The 21554-nt window shown below is 38.8% G+C and overlaps 1 protein-coding gene across 1 annotated transcript in view; it reads left to right on the forward strand.

Moving 5' to 3' along the window:
- The window catches only part of OXCT1 (3-oxoacid CoA-transferase 1), a 146215-nt gene that overhangs the window by 39153 nt on the left and 85508 nt on the right, over positions 1-21554 (forward strand). Inside the window, exons 6-7 of the mRNA XM_030565871.1 lie at positions 4942-5048; positions 12740-12800. Coding sequence (XP_030421731.1) covers positions 4942-5048; positions 12740-12800 — 168 coding nt within the window. The remainder of the gene's footprint in view (positions 1-4941; positions 5049-12739; positions 12801-21554) is intronic.

The following is a 21554-nucleotide window of genomic DNA, read 5'->3' on the forward strand; positions in this document are numbered from 1 at the left end:
CTCTAGCATATCTATTTTCTCTTGACATATTTTTAGAAGCCCTTCATATCCTCCTTTGTGGTTTGTGTGTTTTTTGCAAGAATCAACTCATTCTCCTGCTTCCCTCCATGTTTCCCCAAACCCTTCCCACAAAACAATCCAACTATTCTTGTTTGGTTGCCTCCCTCCATGTCAATTTTCAGTATAGGTTTCATTTTATTAAGTAGCTCCTCGTAAAGCCCTATAACTGAACCTTTGGCTCCTTGAGGTTTTTTCTTTTTCAGAAGAATTATTCTTTGTTATGCTCTTGTAAGTATTTTTAGATGCTCCAGCCTTCTTCCACTGTTGTGAGAAATTACATTTCTCATGTCTATTCTGGGATTTATGTCCTCACTGTCCGCAGATGAATGATAATCAATAATATTGACACCACAGTTCTTGAGACAGATGGTGGTGGTTTTCATCCCTGCTCTTTCTTGCATAGTTCAGTCTTCCTTTTTTTCTAATGGTTTTTAAAGAAACATGATGGTTAAGGTTTGGATCACTTGGCAAAGAGGTTAGAAAGAGGTTATTATATAACCAAAAACTTGGTGCAATTCAACGAAGGTCCATTGTGATAATTTAGTCTGACCTCCTGTATAACACAGGCCATAGCACTTGCCCAAAATAATTCCTAGAGCAGATCTTTCAGAAACGCATCAAATCTTGATTTAAAAATTGTCAGTGGTGGAAAATCCACAACGGACCTTGGTGAATTTGTTCCAATGGTGAGTGACCCTCCCTGTCAAAACATGTACACCTTATTTCCAGTCTGAACTTGTCTAGCTTCAATTTCCAGCCCCTGGGTCATATTATACCTTTCTCTATTAGACTGAAGAGCCCATGATTAAATATTTATTCCCAAGTAGGCAATTATTGACTATAATAACCCTTAACCTTCTCTTTGTTAAAATAAATAGATTGGGCTTTTTGGGTTAATTACTTTAAAGCATGTTTCCTAATCCTTTAATCATCCTTGTGTGTTTCTATGAACCGTCTCCAATTGACCACGTCTGTCTTGTCACCAGAACTAGACAGTATTTCAGCAGTTGTCACATCAGTGCCAAATACGCTTCTACTCAGGATTCCCGTTTACACATCCCAGGATTGCATTAGCTCTTTTGGCCACAGAGGAACATTGAGAGCCCCCCACGCCCAGAACAGAGTCCTCCCCATTCTGTAGGTGTGACCTGTACTCCTTATTCCTAGATGTATACATTTACATTTAGCTGTATTAAAATACATATTGTTTGCTTGTGCCCAGTTTATCAAGTAATCCAGATCGCTCTGAATCAGTGACTTGTTCATTATTTACCATTCCCTCAATTTTTATTTCATCTACAAGCTTGATCAGTGATGACTTTGTTTTCTTCCAGGTCATTGATAAAAATGTTAAATAGACTAGGGCCAAGAACTGATCTCTGCAGGTCCTCGCTGGAAACACACCTGCTTGATGATGATTCACCATTTACTATTTGAGATGTGTCCATTAGCCAATTTTTAATCCATTTACTGTGTTCCATGTTCATTTGATATCATCCTAGTTTTTTAATTAAAATGTTATGTGGTACCTATGTGGCCTTACAGTATTACCTTTATCAGCCAAACTTGTAATCGCATCCAAAAAAGATATCAAGTTAGTTGACAAGATACATTTTCCATTAACTCAGATTCATTGGCATTAATTATAGTACCCTCTTTAATTGAGTCCCTTATCAGCTGCTCCATTATCTTGCCCAGAAGGTCAGTTTGACAGGCCTTTAATTGCCCGTGTCATCCTGTTTAGTCTCTTTAAAAACTGGCACAACTTTAGCTTTCTTCCAATTGTCTGCAACTTCCCCAGGGCTCCAAGACTGATTGATTGAAAATCAACATGTAATGGTGAAGTGAGCTCCTCAACCAGCTCTTAAAAAAAAATTGTATGCAAGTTATCAGGGCCTGCTGATTTTAAAATGTCTAACATCAATAGCAGCTGTTTAAAATCCTCTTATGATACTAATGGAATGGAAAGAGTGTTCTCACCTTTGGTGAGCCCTATATCATCTGTTTTTCCCCAAGTACAGAACAGAATTATTTACTGAAAACTTCTGTTTTTTTGCATTTTTATTGACCATTCTACCATTTACATCTAGTAACGGACCAATACCATTGCGAGGATTTTTTTTTTGTTCTGAATATATTTAAAAAACACCTCCTTATTGTCCTTAGCTCTGCTGGCCATAGAGTTCTCCTTTTGTCCTTTGGGTTCTGTTATCAGTTTTCTACAATTCCTAGCTTCTGATTTATATTTATTACTATCAACTTCTCCTTTTTATTTTTTGTATAGCTTCCTTCACTTTCCCTCTAAACCAGGTCAGATTTTTAACCTATCTTCTTCCTCAATTGTAAAATTCTGGCTTTTTGGGCTTCTTGTGAAGTGTTGTTAAATGATTCCCAATTCTCATGCACATTTTTTTGATTAAATTCTTCCTCCCAACTGATTTGGCTCATAATTGTTTTCAGCTTTGTGAACTGGCCCTATTAAAACACCAAGTGTGTGTTTATATATATATATATTACTATCACCGTTTACCTCTCAATGGATGTGCACAATTTCTATTAATCTTAATTGGGTTGGGGATCAGGGGAGAGAAGATACTTTTACTCATTTCAATAAGACATTAATAGGAAACCTCAGTATTTAAAGGAATTCAGAGGGTAGGAAAGTTGAGCTGATCAAAACTGTAAACATAAAAGGCAGTAAGATTAAAAATCAAGTTGCAAAGGAAGTTCTTAAACTATAATTTGCCTTTTCATTTGAAGGCTTACGAAGTTTAAATCTAAAATACACCAAAATTGCTTTAGACATATTTAATAAAATAAATTGTTTTGTTTATAGCTAGGGCATTTCTCTGTTAATATTACAGTAATTACAATATCTGTTTGAGCTGTTCCTGAATCAACATGTTTTTCAATTAGATTATAAGGTGTTTTTTTTACTGTCACAGCAAAGCAGACCTATCACAGAAGCTTCAGTTTAAGAACTAATGAAAATGTTAGTATTCAGAAAGAATATAAAACTGATTAGGAGGCTGGAGGGATTATTCTTTCCTTATAAATTAAATGAACTAGATGTATGTATCTTGGCTAAGTGACAACAAAGGAATAAGAGACATTCACTTGAAATTTATTCATGTCTATGAAGTTTTAGTTAAAATTAAATATGGACTTCTTTGATCTGATTGGTGTCGCTGAGTGCCAGTGTAATTAAATACAAACAAAAATGTTATTTTTTTGGTGTGTTTTTACAAACTTAAAAGCAATCCAGTCTATTAACCCAGGACTCAGAGTGAGATTTTTTTTTTAAGCTTAATAATTGAGGTCAGAGGAAGTCTATTGACTTGCCTGTTGTTGCACTGTCAGCAGCTATGTAACACACTGCAGAGGAACTCAATCCTAAACCAATATTAAGTCTGTAGGTAGAAAACTGGTTAGCATCCCTCTTTATTCAGGTTATGTAGCCATTCAGGATTCGTTGACCTGGCATAGAGAATGGTAAGAGAGCTTCACCGTCAACTAGTTTAGACTCCTCTCCCTCATATAGATTTATGCCACTCTCCAGTGGTCATTCAATCCATGCAGTAGGATTAGAATCCAGGATCATCTTGGTCTCCTTGATTCTTTTTGCTAACCATTAGAGAGCACAGCTCTCTCTCTCTTTTCTTTTTTTAAGTGCAAGATTTAGGTGTAAATTGCATTCAATAATAATAAATACCTGACTCTTATATAGTGCTTTTATAATTTAAGACTGCATGGAGCTTGGCTTGCTCTTTTATTTCAGTTTGGTTTGGTTTTGAATTTGATAATAAGACGCAAGAAACTGTTAAAAATTTTGATCACTGAATTTTCTTCATCTATATACTCTAACACAGTTCAGCATGGATAATCCAGATCCTGCTTCTAAGGCCCATGACCTTTGCTGTTGGACCTCAGTAATGGATAATTAAAAAACCAAACATGCTGATGGATGACGTACCCATACTGCCTGTCCTCTGGTGACTAACCTGATTTCCACTGACACCCTGTTCTGTCTAGGTTCCTGATCCCTATACAATAGTTTTGCTTTGAGCATCAGTAAACAATCATGAAGAGAACAGAGTTGTGTTTTATAAAATCTAGGGATAATTTTACTGGACTGTCATAGCCAGACTTCAGTTTCTGCCTTAATGAACATCCCATGTTTTGCTTTGCTTCGCTTCATTTAGCACAAGCTTTAAGAGCCCTGTTAGGTCATAATTCAGGAAAATTATTCGCATGATAAGTATAGAAACTAACTTTGTAGCTAATTACAAGTTGCATCTAATTTAATGGAGCTATTAAAATAGTTGGTTCTTGGTCCATTTATGAGTTACGTTTTCAAATTACCCGGCACCAAAAGATGATAATTTCAGAGAACAATAGGTGAAATTCACCCCTGTACCAAATGACTGCATGAGGGCTATGTATCACTTAGACCCTCAAAACTGGATTTAAGAGGCACCTAGACCTTGGTCAGGTCCTCTGCATCTGGATGAATTTCACTCAGTGTGAATACAAACTGTAAATATCACTGCTGCAGCACTAAGGAACTGTTATTTTGTGTGAGCTGCTGGAAGTACAGCATAATGCATGCTGAATTCCAGTAGGTGGCGCAGTGGGAACAGCTACTGAATTACAGTTTTATGTTTCCCTAACCAGGGAAGCGATAGCAACTATAAATTATAGTTATTGCCTCCCCATGCTCCTCTGTTATTACCCACTTGAGCTATAAGACATAACTACATATAGACGCAAAAGAAGGTTTAAATTGAATTGTCTGTAAAATAAATCACACAGAATAACTATTATATAAGAAGTCTGTTTGCTGATGCCTGCATCTCAGCAGTGCACTATTGTTCCCTACAGGTGAGGGAGTTTGACGGTCGTCACTATATTATGGAGAAGTCAATTACAGGTGATTTTGCACTTGTGAAGGCATGGAAGGCTGATCGTGCAGGAAACGTTATCTTCAGGTATGGGCTGTTTGCCAGTGGAGGAGGATCCTAAAATAGTTTGGAACAATATGAAAGGGAAATGGAATCCTGTCTCCTGTTTGATGGCAAATGAATATCTTACTGACTTCACTTTTATTCATTTTGCTTTGCCCTACTGTCAAATTATAATTCTATAAAAGGTCAAAAATAATTGTGTATATTAATGGCTTTCAGGAATACAAGAACAGCTGTAAAATAAAAAAAGTGATAAAAATATGGCATGGCTGATAAAAGCCACTAACAGTTCCTGGAAAACATAGTAGCTTTCTGTACAGACTGAAACTTTTGAATAAAGGTGTCAGATTTAAAAAAAAAAAAAATTAAGGACAGTATATTGGGTAGGGTCACAGGTGACAACAAGAGCCAGCTACATTTAGTCTGCAGTCCAACTAGTAAACTTAATTCTGACCTGTTGAAGTCTGCGGTTCAATTCCTATTGACTTCACTGGTGAAGGATCAGACACTTTATGCCATTATATATCATCCTTTGTGATGGAAACACTCATGGGTATGTCTGGTGGTGAGTTATGTCCAGGTCCCCTTAAAGAACTGTGCAACACAACTTTAGCCACAGTCTGAGACCAAGGTATGACTAGACAGCTGTATTGCTCCTGTGGTTTCTCTTCCATTTAAACAGGAGAGATTTGCTTATGTTTAACACATTTTGTTTGTTTGTTTGTTTGTTTTTTGCTGCTAACAGAAGAAGAGGTAAGTGTTGTGCTAGCTGAGCGCACTTTCTTACAGTAAACTGGAAAGTCAAGTAATCCACCCCTTTTAAATATTAGAGGAAATAAGGAGTGCAAAAAATCCCAAGTGTTTACAAAGTCAGATTCCAAAAGGAAACGTGCAGTTGTTGGTCTGTCTTAAAAATCATGGTATTTAAATCACTGGCATTGTTTTTTGCCTGCCTTGTGATTTATGAGCCTCTAGGAGGAAGCTTCCCTCCCTCTCCCACTTCCAAATGAGTGATTGTTTCTGGTTGAGTATTGAACTTTAAATGTGCACACACAAAGAGATGTAGGCAACCCTGTTGGCTGTTCACTTACCTTCTCCTGCCCCCTGGGGTGTGGGCATTGGGAGCTGTCATTCTGTCTCTTCTACCTGTCCCTCCATGCACCACACAGCCTCCAATCCCATATCTTTCCCCTAGCATTTGCTTGCCCCCCACATTTTCCCTCTTTCTCTACAATCACATACCTGTTCCATTCTCTGTCTCTTTTCCACATTCTGCTGCATCATATCGGTCTCCCTCTTGCTACTCACTTCCCATTGTATGTTCCTTTTTCCCTCCTGCTCCCTGCACCTTACTTCTATACCTCCCACATTCCTGAGGCACCATTAATATCAGGAATACTTCATTTGGAGAGGAAATCTGAAAGCTCTGCTTCCCCATTTGACAGCAACTGAGGAGAGGAGGAAACATCTCTGGTTTAGGAAATGGTATCAGGCCTGGGATACCTCCAGCCAAGATTTGATCTTCTTTGCTCCTTTCTGCAAATTTCCAACTAGCAGATTGCCAGATCAAGTAACCTAATTGTAAACTAATGGTATCCCTCAGCCTGAGAGTAGAGAGCAGTCCTACTACAGATACTCTGATTTTTTTTATCCCGAGGCCTGCCAGGAACACCTCAAGGGAAAATTGCAAAAGACTAGAGTAGACTTATTTTACCTACTGTGTGGCCTGATGCTCCATTCTGACATGTTTTCAGTACCAAGAGGGTCCATTCCACCCACATTATTGCCCTGAGATTTATGACCTCCACTCTAAATGAACTGAACTATTTCTGATTTTGACTGTGACTCAGTGGCTACAGGAGCAGTTTGCTTGCTGGGGTTTGCCACATTTTAACAGTGGATCCCCTATGCCTTTGCCACCTTTCTGCCACCCATCTAGGCTGTTGCTCGCCTTCAGGCTAAGGGCAGAAGTGAAAGTGTTCTTCTTTTGCACTCTGAAGGATGGATTAAGGTATATTTAATAGATTCTAAGGCCAGAAAGGACCAGTGTGATCTTCTAATCTGACTTCCTGCATATAAACTGTAATTTACCAACTGATTCCTGCGTTTAGCCCAACAACGTATGGCTGAACTGCAGCATGTCTTCCAGGAAGAAGGATTGAGACAGGATTGCTGAAAAAAGTCTTGTTTTGTAGTCTGCAGCATTTTTGTTTAATGCAGCAAATTGTCTCCAAACATGTACTGAGCAGACTAAGTTCTAGACAGTCTTTGCCTAGCAAGCCTGGTCTCCCTAATAGATACCAATGTCAATTACAGTGCAACATTACCAAGATAATGACCAAAATATTCGAATGCCTTAAAGAGGACCAACTAATCCAAGATTTGGATCTGATTAAACCAGGGGAGTGTAAATTACTCCTTCCTCTGACAGCTATGACAAGGATGCACACAGGAGAATTTCATTTCATTGGTTTGGGGTAGATGTGCCCTCTGGATAGCAAGGAAAACGTCAGTTCTCACTAGTGCATCCCAGGAACTCTGCTAGTTGGAGCTTCCTTAGAGAGCTGCTATATGAGTGGATATTCCAGGTGCTCCGGTTATGCTCCCTGTTCATAGAATATCAGGGTTGGAAGGGACCTCAGGAGGCCATCTAGTCCAATACCCTACTCAAAGCAGGACCAGTCATCAACTAAATCATCCCAGCCAGGGCTTCATCAAGCCTGACCTTAAAAACCTCTAAGGAGGGAGATTCCACCACCTCCCTAGGTAACCCATTCCAGTGTTTCTCCACCCTCCTAGTGAAAATGTTTTTTCTAATATCCAACCTAAACCTCCCGCACTGCAACTTAAGACCATTACTCCTTGTTCTGTCATCTGCTACCACTGAGAACAGTCTCGATCCATCCTCTTTGGAATCCCCTTTCAGGTAGTTGAAAGCAGCTATCAAATCCCCCCTCATTCTTCTCTTCCACAGACTAAATAATCCCAGTTCCCTCTGTGCCACCAACCCTGCCTTCTCTACGCTATCATCCTCGCTTCCTCTGTTCTACCAGCCCCACCTCCTGTCTTCACAAGCCCTGCTGCATTTAAGCCACCAACCTAGCCAATACCACTCAGTTTTGGTGCTGTTCTGGCCCTTGCTGGTCCTCCCCGTAAACATGGAGCTGCTATGCGTTACGCCAGCACAAGGACCCATTTTTCAGGGAGCTCTGCTACTTGTGAATTTAGCCTATGGCATGACTTTAAACACCATTGTGTACAGATTGGATGCAAGTTGTTTAGGGCCTTTATAAGCTGCAACTGGTTTTGCCTTCATGATGATTGCTCTTGACATGCACTGAGGCATCTTAGATTTCAAAACTGGGAGAATGGACTTGTTGATTTGGCTGGCATGTGTTTGCCTGTTGAGTCTGCTTGTTATCTAGATGACCTTAACAGCTATGCTCTACCCTGGACATTTTAAAATGTTTGCTTTAGATATATGGACAATAAACAAGGATGAGGGAGGAAGATGCTTCCACTACTAACATCCTTTGTGAAGCTTTGTGTCTGACATAAGTTTAAGGAAGTTGGCAGTTCAGGAAGGTAAAAAAACAGTGTATGGTCTGGGTCCGTGCCTATAACAGTAAGCCTCTAGAGAATGCTACCTTAAGGCCCTTCTGCATCTTCAGAGATTGTAATATGTCACTCACAAGGAGCCTCTAACCTAGAGTTGGAAGAATTAGATTTTTGTTGGGAAGCATGGATTTCACCGTACACACTCGCACAAACTTAAAAAAAAATTCCCAGTGATGATAACTGAAATTTACAGATCAGTAAAATAAGAACAATTCTCTTGAGAACTTATTTTAGAGTTTGATTTAAAGATATTAACTTTGTCTATTTTGGCACATGAGGCTGACAATTTTTAATGGTTATCAAGCTTTAACTTTTTGAATCTCGGTATCTTCTATCGTTAAATAATTGTCTGCCCTCTCAATTTTCTGCAACTGTGAAAAATTAAATTGATAAAAATAAAAAAAGTATCAAACATTGATGTTATCTGTCGTAATTATATATAAAATCGAAATCTGCCAATCCAACCCATAACTCAAGTTGGTATGATCAGTGAGTCTCCCCACTATAGATATGCAAATGAACGTGTACTGCAGAAACCGTTGTCTGAAAAAGAATGTTATCAATTCAGTTTTTAAAGCTCACTTGTGCACTCCTATATGTATATGTGTATTTCCACACAACTAGTGAAAATCGGACACTATGCATGTGTATGCAAGTGCAGTAACTGAATTTACAAGCTACATAGCAGCTGGGGATATGAGGCTGAGTGTTCAAGCCCATAGGCAACACCTGACTTTGTTAGCTTTTAACACACTGCAGCTATTTATGTGACTGTATTAGTATTTGTGTGAACGTAACTTTTTCCCCACAGTGATATTGGAAAACTTTTGATTTCTTGGAGTGAAACCTTTGAATTGCATCTAATTTTTACGTGACAGATACCATTTTCAAATTTCTCTTTAGCTTTTTATTTTTTGTGACAAGACTCCCCAAATTCAATGTACATTTTAGCACATAAACATTTTCCCTGCTAAATGTGATACCTCGATATTAAAACTAAGATGCTTTTTATTGTCTGTCCATGTCTGTGCTTAATATTGCTTGTTGTTTGTTTGCCTGGAAACTTTGCTCCCATTTTAAGTTCATGGCAAAACTCCCATTGACTTCAGTAAGACCACCTGGACGACAATACACTTAATACTTGAGATGCATTTGTTGTGTGTTGCTATTCAAGATTTGTTTATAATAAAGCTTTCATACAGAAGGTTAACAGAAAATTGATCTGTTTATATTAGTCAGATTCTAATGAAATTAGATCAAATAATCAACAAGAATGCCTATGTTATCAGACTGCTATTGATGTAATGCTATTATGTAAAAATATTACTTTCCAGATCAGATTTTGAAAACAAAAAAACATTAAAATTCTGGCAAAATCAAATTTAAGTTTTTCCCTTAATTTCACTATTTAAAAATGTTACCACTTCACCATTATCAGACATGATTATTTTTAGCATACTTAACAGGATAAGTTTGGCAAAGACTGAAATAGCAAGCCTAATAAAAGGAATTTTTATTGCAACATAAATGTTATCCTTCTGAGCTGGGTGGGTCTAAGTATATCTAGAAAAATATGGGTTAGTTTACTGGCATCACAAACCTTTCTTTGGTCTCCAAACTATTGGCATCAATCTCTCCCAATAACAAGGAGACTCAGAGGTTACTATCGGTGCTATTCAAATGGTTAGAACCAGATAGAAGCACTGATACTGGAATGCTGTTCAGAATCTGGAAATATTAAATAAAATTAATGGGGAATCAAACTACATCACTAGAAAATCCTTGGAAACCCAAGGATCTCAATGGTATTTTGCATTGGAAAGTTATTGTAAAACCTCAGTTTTTCAATGGATCAATGAGTGAACCTTTTGAAAGATGACTTTTGGTCTAATTCTGATTTCATGTTGCTATAAATCTGGAGTAATGCCATTGAAATCGATAGTTTCACAGGTGTAAAAACTTACATAAATGAGATTGTATGCAGTGTTGTTGTAGCCATGTTGGTCCCAGTATATTAGAGACAGGATGGCTGAGGTAATATCTGTGATTGGACCAGCGTCTTTGATTAGAGCTTATCTCTCTCACGAACAGAAGTTGGTCCAGTAAAAGATATAAATGAGTTTGGCAACTTCCTTAAGCCTTGTCTACACTTACAGCGGTATGTAGAGTACATTAGTTACGCAGTTACACTCATTTCGATGTGTAGATTTCAGTGCCTTGGCGAAAAGCTCTGGCATTGGGAAGGCACCAGAGAGAGGCTCCAGCAGCTGGAGAGTGGTGTAGACATGGGAGGCATTGCGTGGGCATGTAGAGAGCCATGTAGGATGTATACCTGAGGGTTCAGGAACATAGGGCACTCTATTCACCTAAACTATGCCTCACTGCCTATGCTACTATTGATACCCTTGCTAGCTGAGCATGCAGTGTCTGTACTCTACATGCTGCTGTCAGATGCTGTGAGATGAAATATCTTTTTTTCTCCTTTAGTCTCTTCCAGAGATTTTATAGTTGCTGGTTAATGTTAATACAGAGATGGAAATTGTTCTATTTGGCCTTGGACTGTTAAATTGTTTTCACTCCATCTTAGTACTACACTAGAAACCAGAAAGAAACTGTCGTGCTTGCTACATCTAGGCATTTGGCACAACATAAACCAGGAGGGGGCAGTGGAAGCCCAAAGTTCAGCATGATAAAAGCAAGTGATGTGCACAAAACAATAGGGTGAAGAGACAAGGAGTAAAGACTTAGAAGTTAAGGCTGGCCAGAAAACAACTCAATTTTTGCCAGACATTGCAAGGTTTCGAAATTTGTTTTCATTTCAGTGTGGAACAAAAGCAAGAACTTTCAAAAATGAGAGAGAGAGAGAGAAAGAGAGAGACAGAGAAACTCCAGAGTAGCCAATAGCTTGGTATTTAGGGCTCTCAGCTAGGACGTGAAACACTCAGAGTCAAGTTCCTGCTCTGAACTGGACAGAGCAGGGCCTTTGAACCTGGGTCTGACATGTACACTGGGCTAAAGAGAAGGAGACTGACTGACTCTTTCTGTTTCTGATTTCCATTCTGGACCTGAGAAACTTTCTTGATGAAATGTTCATTGAAACACTTTGGTTTTGATGGAAAAAAGTTTCTGCAGAATTTTATTGACTGCATTCGAAAGTAGAATGTACTTGGTATTATAGCCCAAAATTTTGCAAAGGAAGTGTTGTTTTCTGAAAAGTAACATCTCAAGTGGAGGTGGCACAATAGATTTTTCTTTCTTTCTGGTAAGATCTGGGTTCGAGTTCTGATAAAGTCATAAGGGAAAGTGTTTGATTTCTTTGTCTTACTCCCTAGATGCCATTTTTCCACTTTACAAAAATAATACATAGGGAAATTTGTCACAGCTGGCAGGCTTGGTTTGAGAAAGTCCCAGGATTAGCATGGCAGAGAGTCCCATGTGCCACATAAGTGATGTTTTGAAGTCATGCGTGGGACCTTAGTGGTTTATAGGCTTCCTGCTGGTCCTCTGCACAGGAGTGAATTTCATCCAACAGGCATTAGTGCAATCAGGGGGAATATTGTACAGAGCATACTGCTGTTGACTCTGAACAATTAAATAAGTGAGTTTATCAATTGAATATTTAATTGCAAAAAGTAATGTGGCCATTAAATGTCATGGAAAGCTGTAAAGAACATGTATCAGAGGGGTAGCCGTGTTAGTCTGGATCTGTAAAAGCAGCAAAGAATCCTGTGGCACCTTATAGACTAACAGACGTTTTTGGAGCATGAGCTTTCGTGGGTGAATACACACTTGCATCTGAAGAAGTGGGTATTCACCCACGAAAGCTCATGCTCCAAAAACGTCTGTTAGTCTATAAGGTGCCACAGGATTCTTTGCTGCTTGTAAAGAACATGTGATTTATCAAAATGTAACATTTTCATATGCTTTTTATAAAATGCTGTTATGGTTTTCTCCCCTCTTCTGCTAGCAATTTTATCCACAGCTGTCTGAAAGAAAACAGTTATTTTACAGGAACATGTTGTAATAGCCTAATTCTGAAATGGATATGCTTATAATTTTACTCTTACTGTTGATTATTTTCTCTTTTTCTGTGATAGGAAAACTGCAAGAAACTTCAACCAACCTATGTGCAAAGCTGCCAAAACAACTGTAGTAGAGGTAAGCATGAGCAATGTTTTCTGTGTAACTGTTGCTTATTCCAGAGTAAAATCATTATATTGTCAGGTAATTCTAAAGCTAAACTAAGAAATGTCACTTGATTATATACAGTAATTTACAAAACAATGGGTCAAAGAAAGCTTCACTGTTACATTGTAACTACTGTTTTGTTATGTAAGATTTGATATGTGCCGTATGCATTTCTGCCTTCACTGCTAGGAAAACTTTTCTGATCACTCTAGAACATATGTGCATAACCTACTGACCAAGACCCATTGCAGATTCAAGCTTGCCACCACTGCTGGAATATGATGTCCAGCTCTAGTGCCCACAATTTGAGAAGGATGTGGATAAATTGGAGAGAGTTCGGAGAAGACCCATGTGAATGATTGAAGGATTGGAAAACATGCCTTATAGTGATTTGAGCTCTTTCAGTCTATCGATTTAGCTTAACAAACAAAAGGTTGAAGGGGTGATTTGATAACAGTCTGTAAATATCTACATGGGGAACAAATATTTAATAATGAGCTGTTCAATCTAGTAAAGAAAGGCATAATACAATCCAATGGCTGGAAGTAGAAGCTAGATAAATTCAGACTGGAAATGAGGCATACATTTTCAATGGTGCAAGTAAGTAACCATAGGAACAATTTACCAAGAGTCATGGTGAATTCACCATCACTGACAATTTTAAAATCAAGATTGGATGTTTTTCTAAAAGAAATACTTTAGGAATTATTTCTGGGAAGTTTTATAGCCTGTGTTGTATGGGAGGTGAGACTAGCTGATCACAATAGAACCTTCTAGCCCTGCAATCTATAAATCTGTGCATGTAAGACAAGTGGGCAATGGCTAATATAACCTTGCTTTTTGGCCCTGATCTTACATTTTAGAACCACCTCTGTGAAGTCACATTGACTTCAGAAGGAAATGCCTGCAAACGGATCTGATGCAGAATCTGGGCCTGTCTGCTCAGCTGATACAGTAATTTGAAAAACTCAGGAACCAATGACTGCACGTACATCAAAACTTTCGTAATCTATATTTCGCTAAACCACATAGTCTGCAGAAAAAATAGTAATCTTTTCCTACCTCTCGGCAAAGGTGTAATTGTGGATGCTATCGTGTAGGCTCTACGTGACTAAGGTTTCATTACTTTTACAAACTAAAATGCAGTATGCTTACTAGTCTGCTATAAAGTATTGTTGTAATTCAAATTAATCAATAACTGACAAAATAAGTGAAGAGATTTCTTTTGTGATACATTTTCTTTCTGTTCTGCTTGCTAATTCGCAGTGGAATCCAAAGTTCATTAAATGCAAATTAAGACAAACATACCCACCTTTGTTCAAGATTGGTCTGTTTCACCAAGTTGGTGCTACGTGAGTTTTGAACATGCATTTTTCACAGAATCATAGACTTTAAGGTCAGAAGGGACCATCATGATCATCTAGGCTGACCTCTTGCACAATGCAGGCCACAGTATCTCACCCACCCACTCCGGTATCAAACCTGTGTCTGAGCCACTGAAGTCCTCAAATCATGGTTTAAAGACTTGAAGGTGCAGAGAACCCTCCAGCAAGTGACCTGTGCCCCATGCTGCAGAGGAAGGCAAAAAGACCCCAGGGCTTCTGCCAATCTGCCCTGGAGGAAAATTCCTTTCCGACCCCAAATATGGCGATCAGCTAAACCCTGAGCATGTGGGCAAGACTCACCAGCCAGACACCCAGGAAAGAATTCTCTGAAGTAACTCAGATCCCATCCCATCTAACATCCCATCACAAGCCATTGGGCATATTTACAGCTAGTAGTCAAAGATGAATTAATTGCCAGAATTAGGCTATCCCATTATACCATCCCTTCCATAAACTTATCAAGCTTAGTCTTGAATCCAGATATGTCTTTTGCCACCACTACTCCCCTTAGAAGGCTGTTCCAGAACTTCACTCCTCCGATGGTTAGAAACTTTTGTCTAACATCATAAAACTTTAAAACTTTGCACGTAATGCTGATATACACATTTTACCATGATATTACTAATCAGCAAGTCATGAGTTCTCAAATGATACCTCAGAAGGCATACTTTGCACAAAGATTATTGTGATCATGTGGAGGGTGTGAATACAGGGGTGCATCGTGGCACACTGTATTTGCACCACTTTGGATTTTTGCAAAGATTTGTGCCTGTCTGAACATTTCTGGAAAGTAAATTTTGCAACTGGAACTGAAACTTTTTTGTTTTGTGGTAATGCAGTTCAATCAAAGCAAATAATATTCGATCACTTGCCAGTCATACTGCTTGATTATTGAGTACTCACAGTGCACAGTTTATGAACAGCACAGAACAAAAATTGTTTTCACAAAGTTTTTCAATTTCAAAATTGAAGCTGGATGTAGCAATGAATTCTTCAGTCCCTTCTAGCCTACTCTATCTTTGCCTATTATGCATTGGTATTTAGAGAGTGGCTGTGGAGCAGAGACTTATCTTCTATTTTCACATTGCATCCCCTCTTTCTGCTTCCAGGAAAATTTCTCTACCCACCGATGAAGGGGCAGAATTTTCTTCTCAACAAACAGATACCATATGAATTTCTCACTGCTGTAATTCCATTTAAGACTAGTTGTTAGATTTGTCATAAACTATAGCTGCCTTGGGTCCTTCAACACTTGCACTGCCATCAACTACTGATAGTGCTCTATGCCAGATGGCACATCTGCATTGTTTTTCAGCAATTTTACAGAAGAATAAATAAGAGGGTGGGAAGGACTCCACTGTCATAATCAAAGTCATAACAATTAGATACTTTGTCTCCTCTGTGCATCCAGACATGTGATGCCAGAATTCAGTCTTCTGACTCATAATCACCAAAGAGCAGTGCACGTGTCTGTGACAGAAATCAATTGCACATCTCTGTGTATTTATGGATTCATTTTTGAGTCACTGGGATTTTTTTCATTAATACAGACTATACATTTATATAAGTTTATACAATTCTTTGTCTATGGTGCTGTAGATAATTTTTAGCTTCTTCCCCTCTGTATTTATATGTTTGACTTCTTTTATCCACTTTTCAGACAAACTCGCATTTTATTGAGGTATAATTAGGGATGGGTATCATATTCCTTTGCACTTCCTAGGAGCATGAATACTATCATACTACTGGAAATGCTCTTCTCAGGGTATTTCCACCCTGGCCAAAAGAAGAAAATGTGTGAGGAATCAATCAGTCAGTGCATATGAGAACCTGTCTTTGCAAGATTTCGCACGGAGTTTTGAAGACTTCAGAGAGCATTGCACATGAATATGTGAAAGCAGAATTTATTCCTTAATATGTACGTTCTTCTGCCATCCAGTTGAAGGTAGTGGGAGTTTTGACATTGATTTCAACTAAAATAGGAACAGACCCTTAATTATTTTTTTTAAATTCAGAGGAGAGGGAATTTGGCAGCAGTATAGGGGGGAAAAAACCCATAGGTATTGTTTAATCCTGAAGAGATGTAAATAATTAAACCATCTATTGTCAGAGAGGATTTTGGAGAAGAGAACCAAGATTATCACTGATATAAACTGGTGGTAACGTACTCAACCTAGAGCTATTGACTTTAGAGCCCTTGGGGCAGATTTTCAGATATTGTCCTTCAGCACTGTTTTTTGCCAAAAATATCCTCTGGCCAACTTCAATCCTTTCATTTCAGTTTCTTTACTGGATCAGAAATGTCTTAACTGTAAGTTCCTGCTAGGGAAATACACAAGGTATTTACTGGCTTGAACAAATTTCTTCTGAACAGTTTGGTGTAAAACAGTATCCGTGGATAAAACCTAATACCATGTGTGATTATGGGGATCTTTGCTTAGACACATCCTCATCAGTCCTACACAGAAAGTTAGACTGCATGATTTCTAATTCAACTTGCACATGACCAGTTCTGAAGGTCATAAAAGGTATTAAGTAAACTACATAATTTATATAGATCCTATGAACATTAAACTATAGCAGAGAAAAATCATTAAATGATCAAAGTTTTGGCAATATCAGTTCCTTCTGGTTTGTTCCCCCTCCCCCTACATGAAACTAAAACACCAGAGGAGTTAAAGCTTATTCTGTTCTCTTTCAATTTGTTTCTATGCTTACACCTAAAGTATTACATTCTGTATTTAAAATTTTCTTCTCATTATGTTCACATGTAAATACTCACTCTAACAATGTAATTACGTCTATAGCTCTGTGTGTGGATCTATTCCTCACTCGGAGAACCTCACTAACTCTGAGAAAGGGAACATTTTAAAATTTCCTCTACTAGAGTTAGGAAATATTTTACTAAAAAAATGAAGTTACTGTGCCAAGTTTGGAGGCTAAATTTAATCTTTAAAGTGTGAACTGGGTTTTAGACCTTCTTTAAGTGCAATTCACAATACTGTGCAGCCTTAATTTAGAATTGCCATTCATCCTTCCATAACTCTGTGTGTGTGTGTGTGTGTGTGTGTGTGTGTGCGCACGCGTGCATGCACAGTAATACTAAGGTCCGATAGCACATTTCATCAGTAGATCTCAAAGAACTTTATGAGGGAGGTCAGGATCATTTCCCCAGTTTTATAGATCTAGAGAGTCGCATAGCTTAGTGGGCATCTAAAAGGCAAATGATGGTGTTACATTCAGGTCAAGTCCCTCTAACAGATCATCACCAGGCTGTTCTAATGGGACCCAACCTTTGGATCCTGCTGGGTCTGGGCAGAGTCCAGGCACTGTCTCTGCCTCTAGGTCTCCAGGGCACACTCCTCCGAATCCTCACCACTCCTGAGAGTCTTTCCCCCACTCCTCCAGTCCTCTCTCTCTGTTTCTGGCTATGAAATGGTTCCCCTTGCTCAGAGGGCATATCTCCTTTTAAAAAACAGGCTGAGACACTTTCCTCTGTCTTTCCTTCTGGTGATTTTCCCATGCTCCAACACCTCTGTGGGTTTTTCTGTGCAAAGTGTCATTAAAAGACAATGGTTGATCAGTAGCAACCTCATTGTTTTACCAGTGTAGAGCTATTCAGTTGTTGATGACCCTGTTTCAACTTCCCAAATGGTATCTGTTCGCTGTGTGCCATGTCCTTGCTACAAATGGATGATGTAAATTCCAGTCGTATTGTTGACATAGATATATTCCCCAAACTGTCTTGGATGGAATTCCAAACTCTGGGGACTCATGTTAGTGTTGGTTATAAAGTTATGGGCAATACCAAATTTTGAGGAAGACTTTTTGACTATAACTATTATTTTTCCTATTCTTACACCGTCTGACTTGCCTCCTTTCATCTCTCATAGGGCCTATCCTTATTTTCCCTTCTTCATATGCCTCTGTGATAGGAACTTGCTGTATTGTTGAACGGGAATGGAGTAGCAGGGGTTTGGCATTCTAGCTTTTTTCCTCAACTATGAGAATATAAATTTACTTTTATGAAGGTAGATTGTGGCGCAATCAGAGTACTATTGGATGGAAGTTCTTGGCTGTTGTGTTACCAGGCAGCAAATGGGAAAGGAAAGTCAAGATGTGGTTAGGCATGGAGCATTTTTGTGAGAGCGAGCTTATCTTAGAACTAACTCTCTTGCAGTGCCATAGAAGTAGGTCAAGGGGTAGATTGAGCCAAATGAAGGAAGACTGGCAGGGAGAAAAGAGCTATTGGGCTGAAGACCTGGCTCTTGTAGTTGGACTCCATCAGGATCCAGCTCCCTCAGCTGGATCCTGATGTTCAAGGTAGTTTCCACATGAAAAAGTCTGGGATCCTGTCACCCACTCACGTGCATGGAAATATCTATCCTTTGCACATCAATAAAATGGCTGTATTCACAAACAAAACTTGTCTTTACCTGAAGGATGTTTTGAAACCAAGACCCCTGACTTGTCTGAGCTTCCCTTTCCTTTTTTTTTCTTCATATACCTTTTGAGGGTCAACTTTTCAAAGGTTCACCCTGGCAGCAAGTGGAGGAGTAGAGTTGTGTGCATAGTTAAAAGCACTTTCCCCACAGTGTGTTGACTTCTTGAGACCAATGTTAGTCGATTGTGTTCGGCAGCATGCATTCAAGGTAAAATGCTTCTATTCAAGAATTCCTACTCTTCTGCAGCAATTTGTGCCTTCTGTCCTGAGAATATCAGCTAGAGTGGAGTGGAAGTAGTCAGCTGTCAAAACTATGAATGTTCCCAATCAAGCCCGAAGCCATCTGAAACTCGCATTGTTACAAAATCTAATTCCCCACAAGGTTTACTGGAAACAGAATTCAGTCTTTAATGTGTTCACAAAGTTTGTGAGTGAAACTTGGCCAATTTGTGGCTTGTCAAACCTAGAGCTGGTGAGATAATTTTGGAAATTGCAATGGAAAACTAGGAAATTTTTAATGAAACTTCTTGGTGGTTAGTGTTAGGCAAAAAGATTCTTTTCCCGAAGAATCAGGCAAGCACAGACAATACTGAAGGGCGGTACCGGGAAGACTGACAAGCAGCTTCAAAGATATGGTGCTATAGTGGCCAGTTATATACATTCTCTTATCAATTTATTTGCACTTATATGTATATACAGAGACAGACATTGTTACAAGTCAAGAGAGAACCCTGAACAAAGATAAAAATAAGAACAGTACATACATATAGAGGTCATCCTAATTGTATCAAACTTCTATGACTACCTTGCGGGGGAAAGAGGCGGGGTGGGGGGTAGGGATGAGTGCTTACAAATATCCAGTGGGCTGTAAAGGGAGGGTTTATTCTGTACTAAGAACTAAGTTATTGGGCAGGCACTGACCATATAAGCTTATCAATTGTTCACAATTGTCAGTGCCGTTTGTGCTACTGAAATATGCCTGCTTGCTTGTCTGGACCTGATCCTGTTTTCCTCGCTGAACTGTTTATTTCCATGGTCACAAGCTTTGTTCTTTCTTACTGATAAACTGAACTAAGTTATCATGTATTGACAGAAACTATGTCCTTGCTTCTCAACAGTTTCGGTCTTTTCTGCTGACTGAATTTTAACTCCCTTCCTCACATTAGGTTTTTTGTTTTGGGGTTGATAAATTCCTTTGCCATAATAATGTGACATTCATGCTTTTGATGCAGTATCTGTTGAAACTACATGGACTTTGCCTTAGAGATTTTCACTTGTGAGTTTGATATTAAACAAAACGTCTTCACCTGTTTCTGTGCCATACACTTGTATATCAGCAGTTGTGGGCTATACTATGCCATATGTACATGTGTATTATGAGAGAGAAGATTGGGGTTTGTCCTGTGAGTTTGTTAACTGAGCTAGGGTTCTAAGCTGTACTTTTTAGGAGGATTGTGGCAATATGGCCTTTCCTATCCAAACACACAGCCAAAACTCTCTTGTCCAAACTCTCTTTTCTCATGTCTCAGTTACTGCAACATTCTGTTTTCTGGCCTTGACAAATGCAATCTTGCCTTGCTCATATGCATTGAGAATACTGCTGCAAAGTTCATACTTCTAGCCTGTAGCTTTGACCATATCATCTCTCTTTGAATCCCTCCTTTGGCTCTCCCTTCTCTATGATATCAAATGTAAGACGTCTTCACTTTCAAGACCTCTTTGCAGCTTATCTCCACCCTATCTCTGTTCACCTTGCCTATCACCTCTCTCATTTACTATTGAGATGTCAGTTCCTGCCTTTGATTGACTCACAATATCAGCCTCTGTCCTCCATGTATTAAATTTTCAAACTATCACTTTGTGCTTTCCCCTGTGCTGGCCCTCATGCTTTGGAGGAACTCCGTGTAAACATCCGCAAAGCGCTCTCTGATTTCAGATTCCTCCTCAGAGCTCTTTGTTTGCCAGGATGTCTACGGTGGCTGTGCTGGTGCTATGCAAAGACCATAGCCTATCATGCTGACTATTATTGTCTCATCATTTCCTCCCTCGTCTTTCAACAACTGTTGTCTCTCTTGTTTTATACTAGATTGTAAGGTCCTTGAGGCAGGAACAATCTTTTTGTTCTGTGTTTGTACAGCACCTCCCGCAATGGGGTTCTGGCTCATGACTGAGGCTCCTTGCCACTGTGGTAATATGAATAATAAGAGTGTTTGAATTAGAAGCCTCAGAGTGTTAAAATGCACTGAGGTTGGAAACTTCTCACATTTAGTTATCATTATAAATACTGGGCCAGACTCTCAGCTGGTGTAAATTAGAATAGCTCCAGTGAAGTCAGTAGACATCTGCCTGTTTACACCACCAGAGGATCTGGCCCACATTCTCCAATTCCCATTTTCTCTTCTTTTAGCTTTTAATGTTTTTATATGAAGTTTTTGTTTTAGTGCTTCCAGGCCAAAATTTTCTTCTCTTCTAAGGAGGTTCTTGGTGCTTCTGAAAATTGGGCAGGTTCCCAAATATTGATGTAGGAGCCTAATTTTAGGCTTCCACTCTTGAAAACCTTGCTGCTATTATTATTATTATTATTATTATTATTTGATCTTAAAGGTTAATTGTAATATATAGATTGTAATGTTAGTTGACAGTGCCAGTAAAGTTTATCAGGAATGAGTTGGCAGCAAAGGATTTATATGCACAGAAATGATATCAATATTTTCTTCTCTACGTGTTCAGATTATCCCTGCCCTGAAGGGATAACTATATTGTTTCTTTCTTTTTATAATACTCGGCACAATGGGGCCCCAATCCATACTAGGGCCTTCACTATCATAATATAAATAATAATAGATGGTGTATTTAAAATGTTTATAAACTAGCTGTCTGAATATCTAAGATCAG

The sequence above is a fragment of the Gopherus evgoodei genome, chromosome 6, assembly GCF_007399415.2.
Source record: "Gopherus evgoodei ecotype Sinaloan lineage chromosome 6, rGopEvg1_v1.p, whole genome shotgun sequence".
Lineage (NCBI taxonomy): Eukaryota > Metazoa > Chordata > Testudines > Testudinidae > Gopherus > Gopherus evgoodei.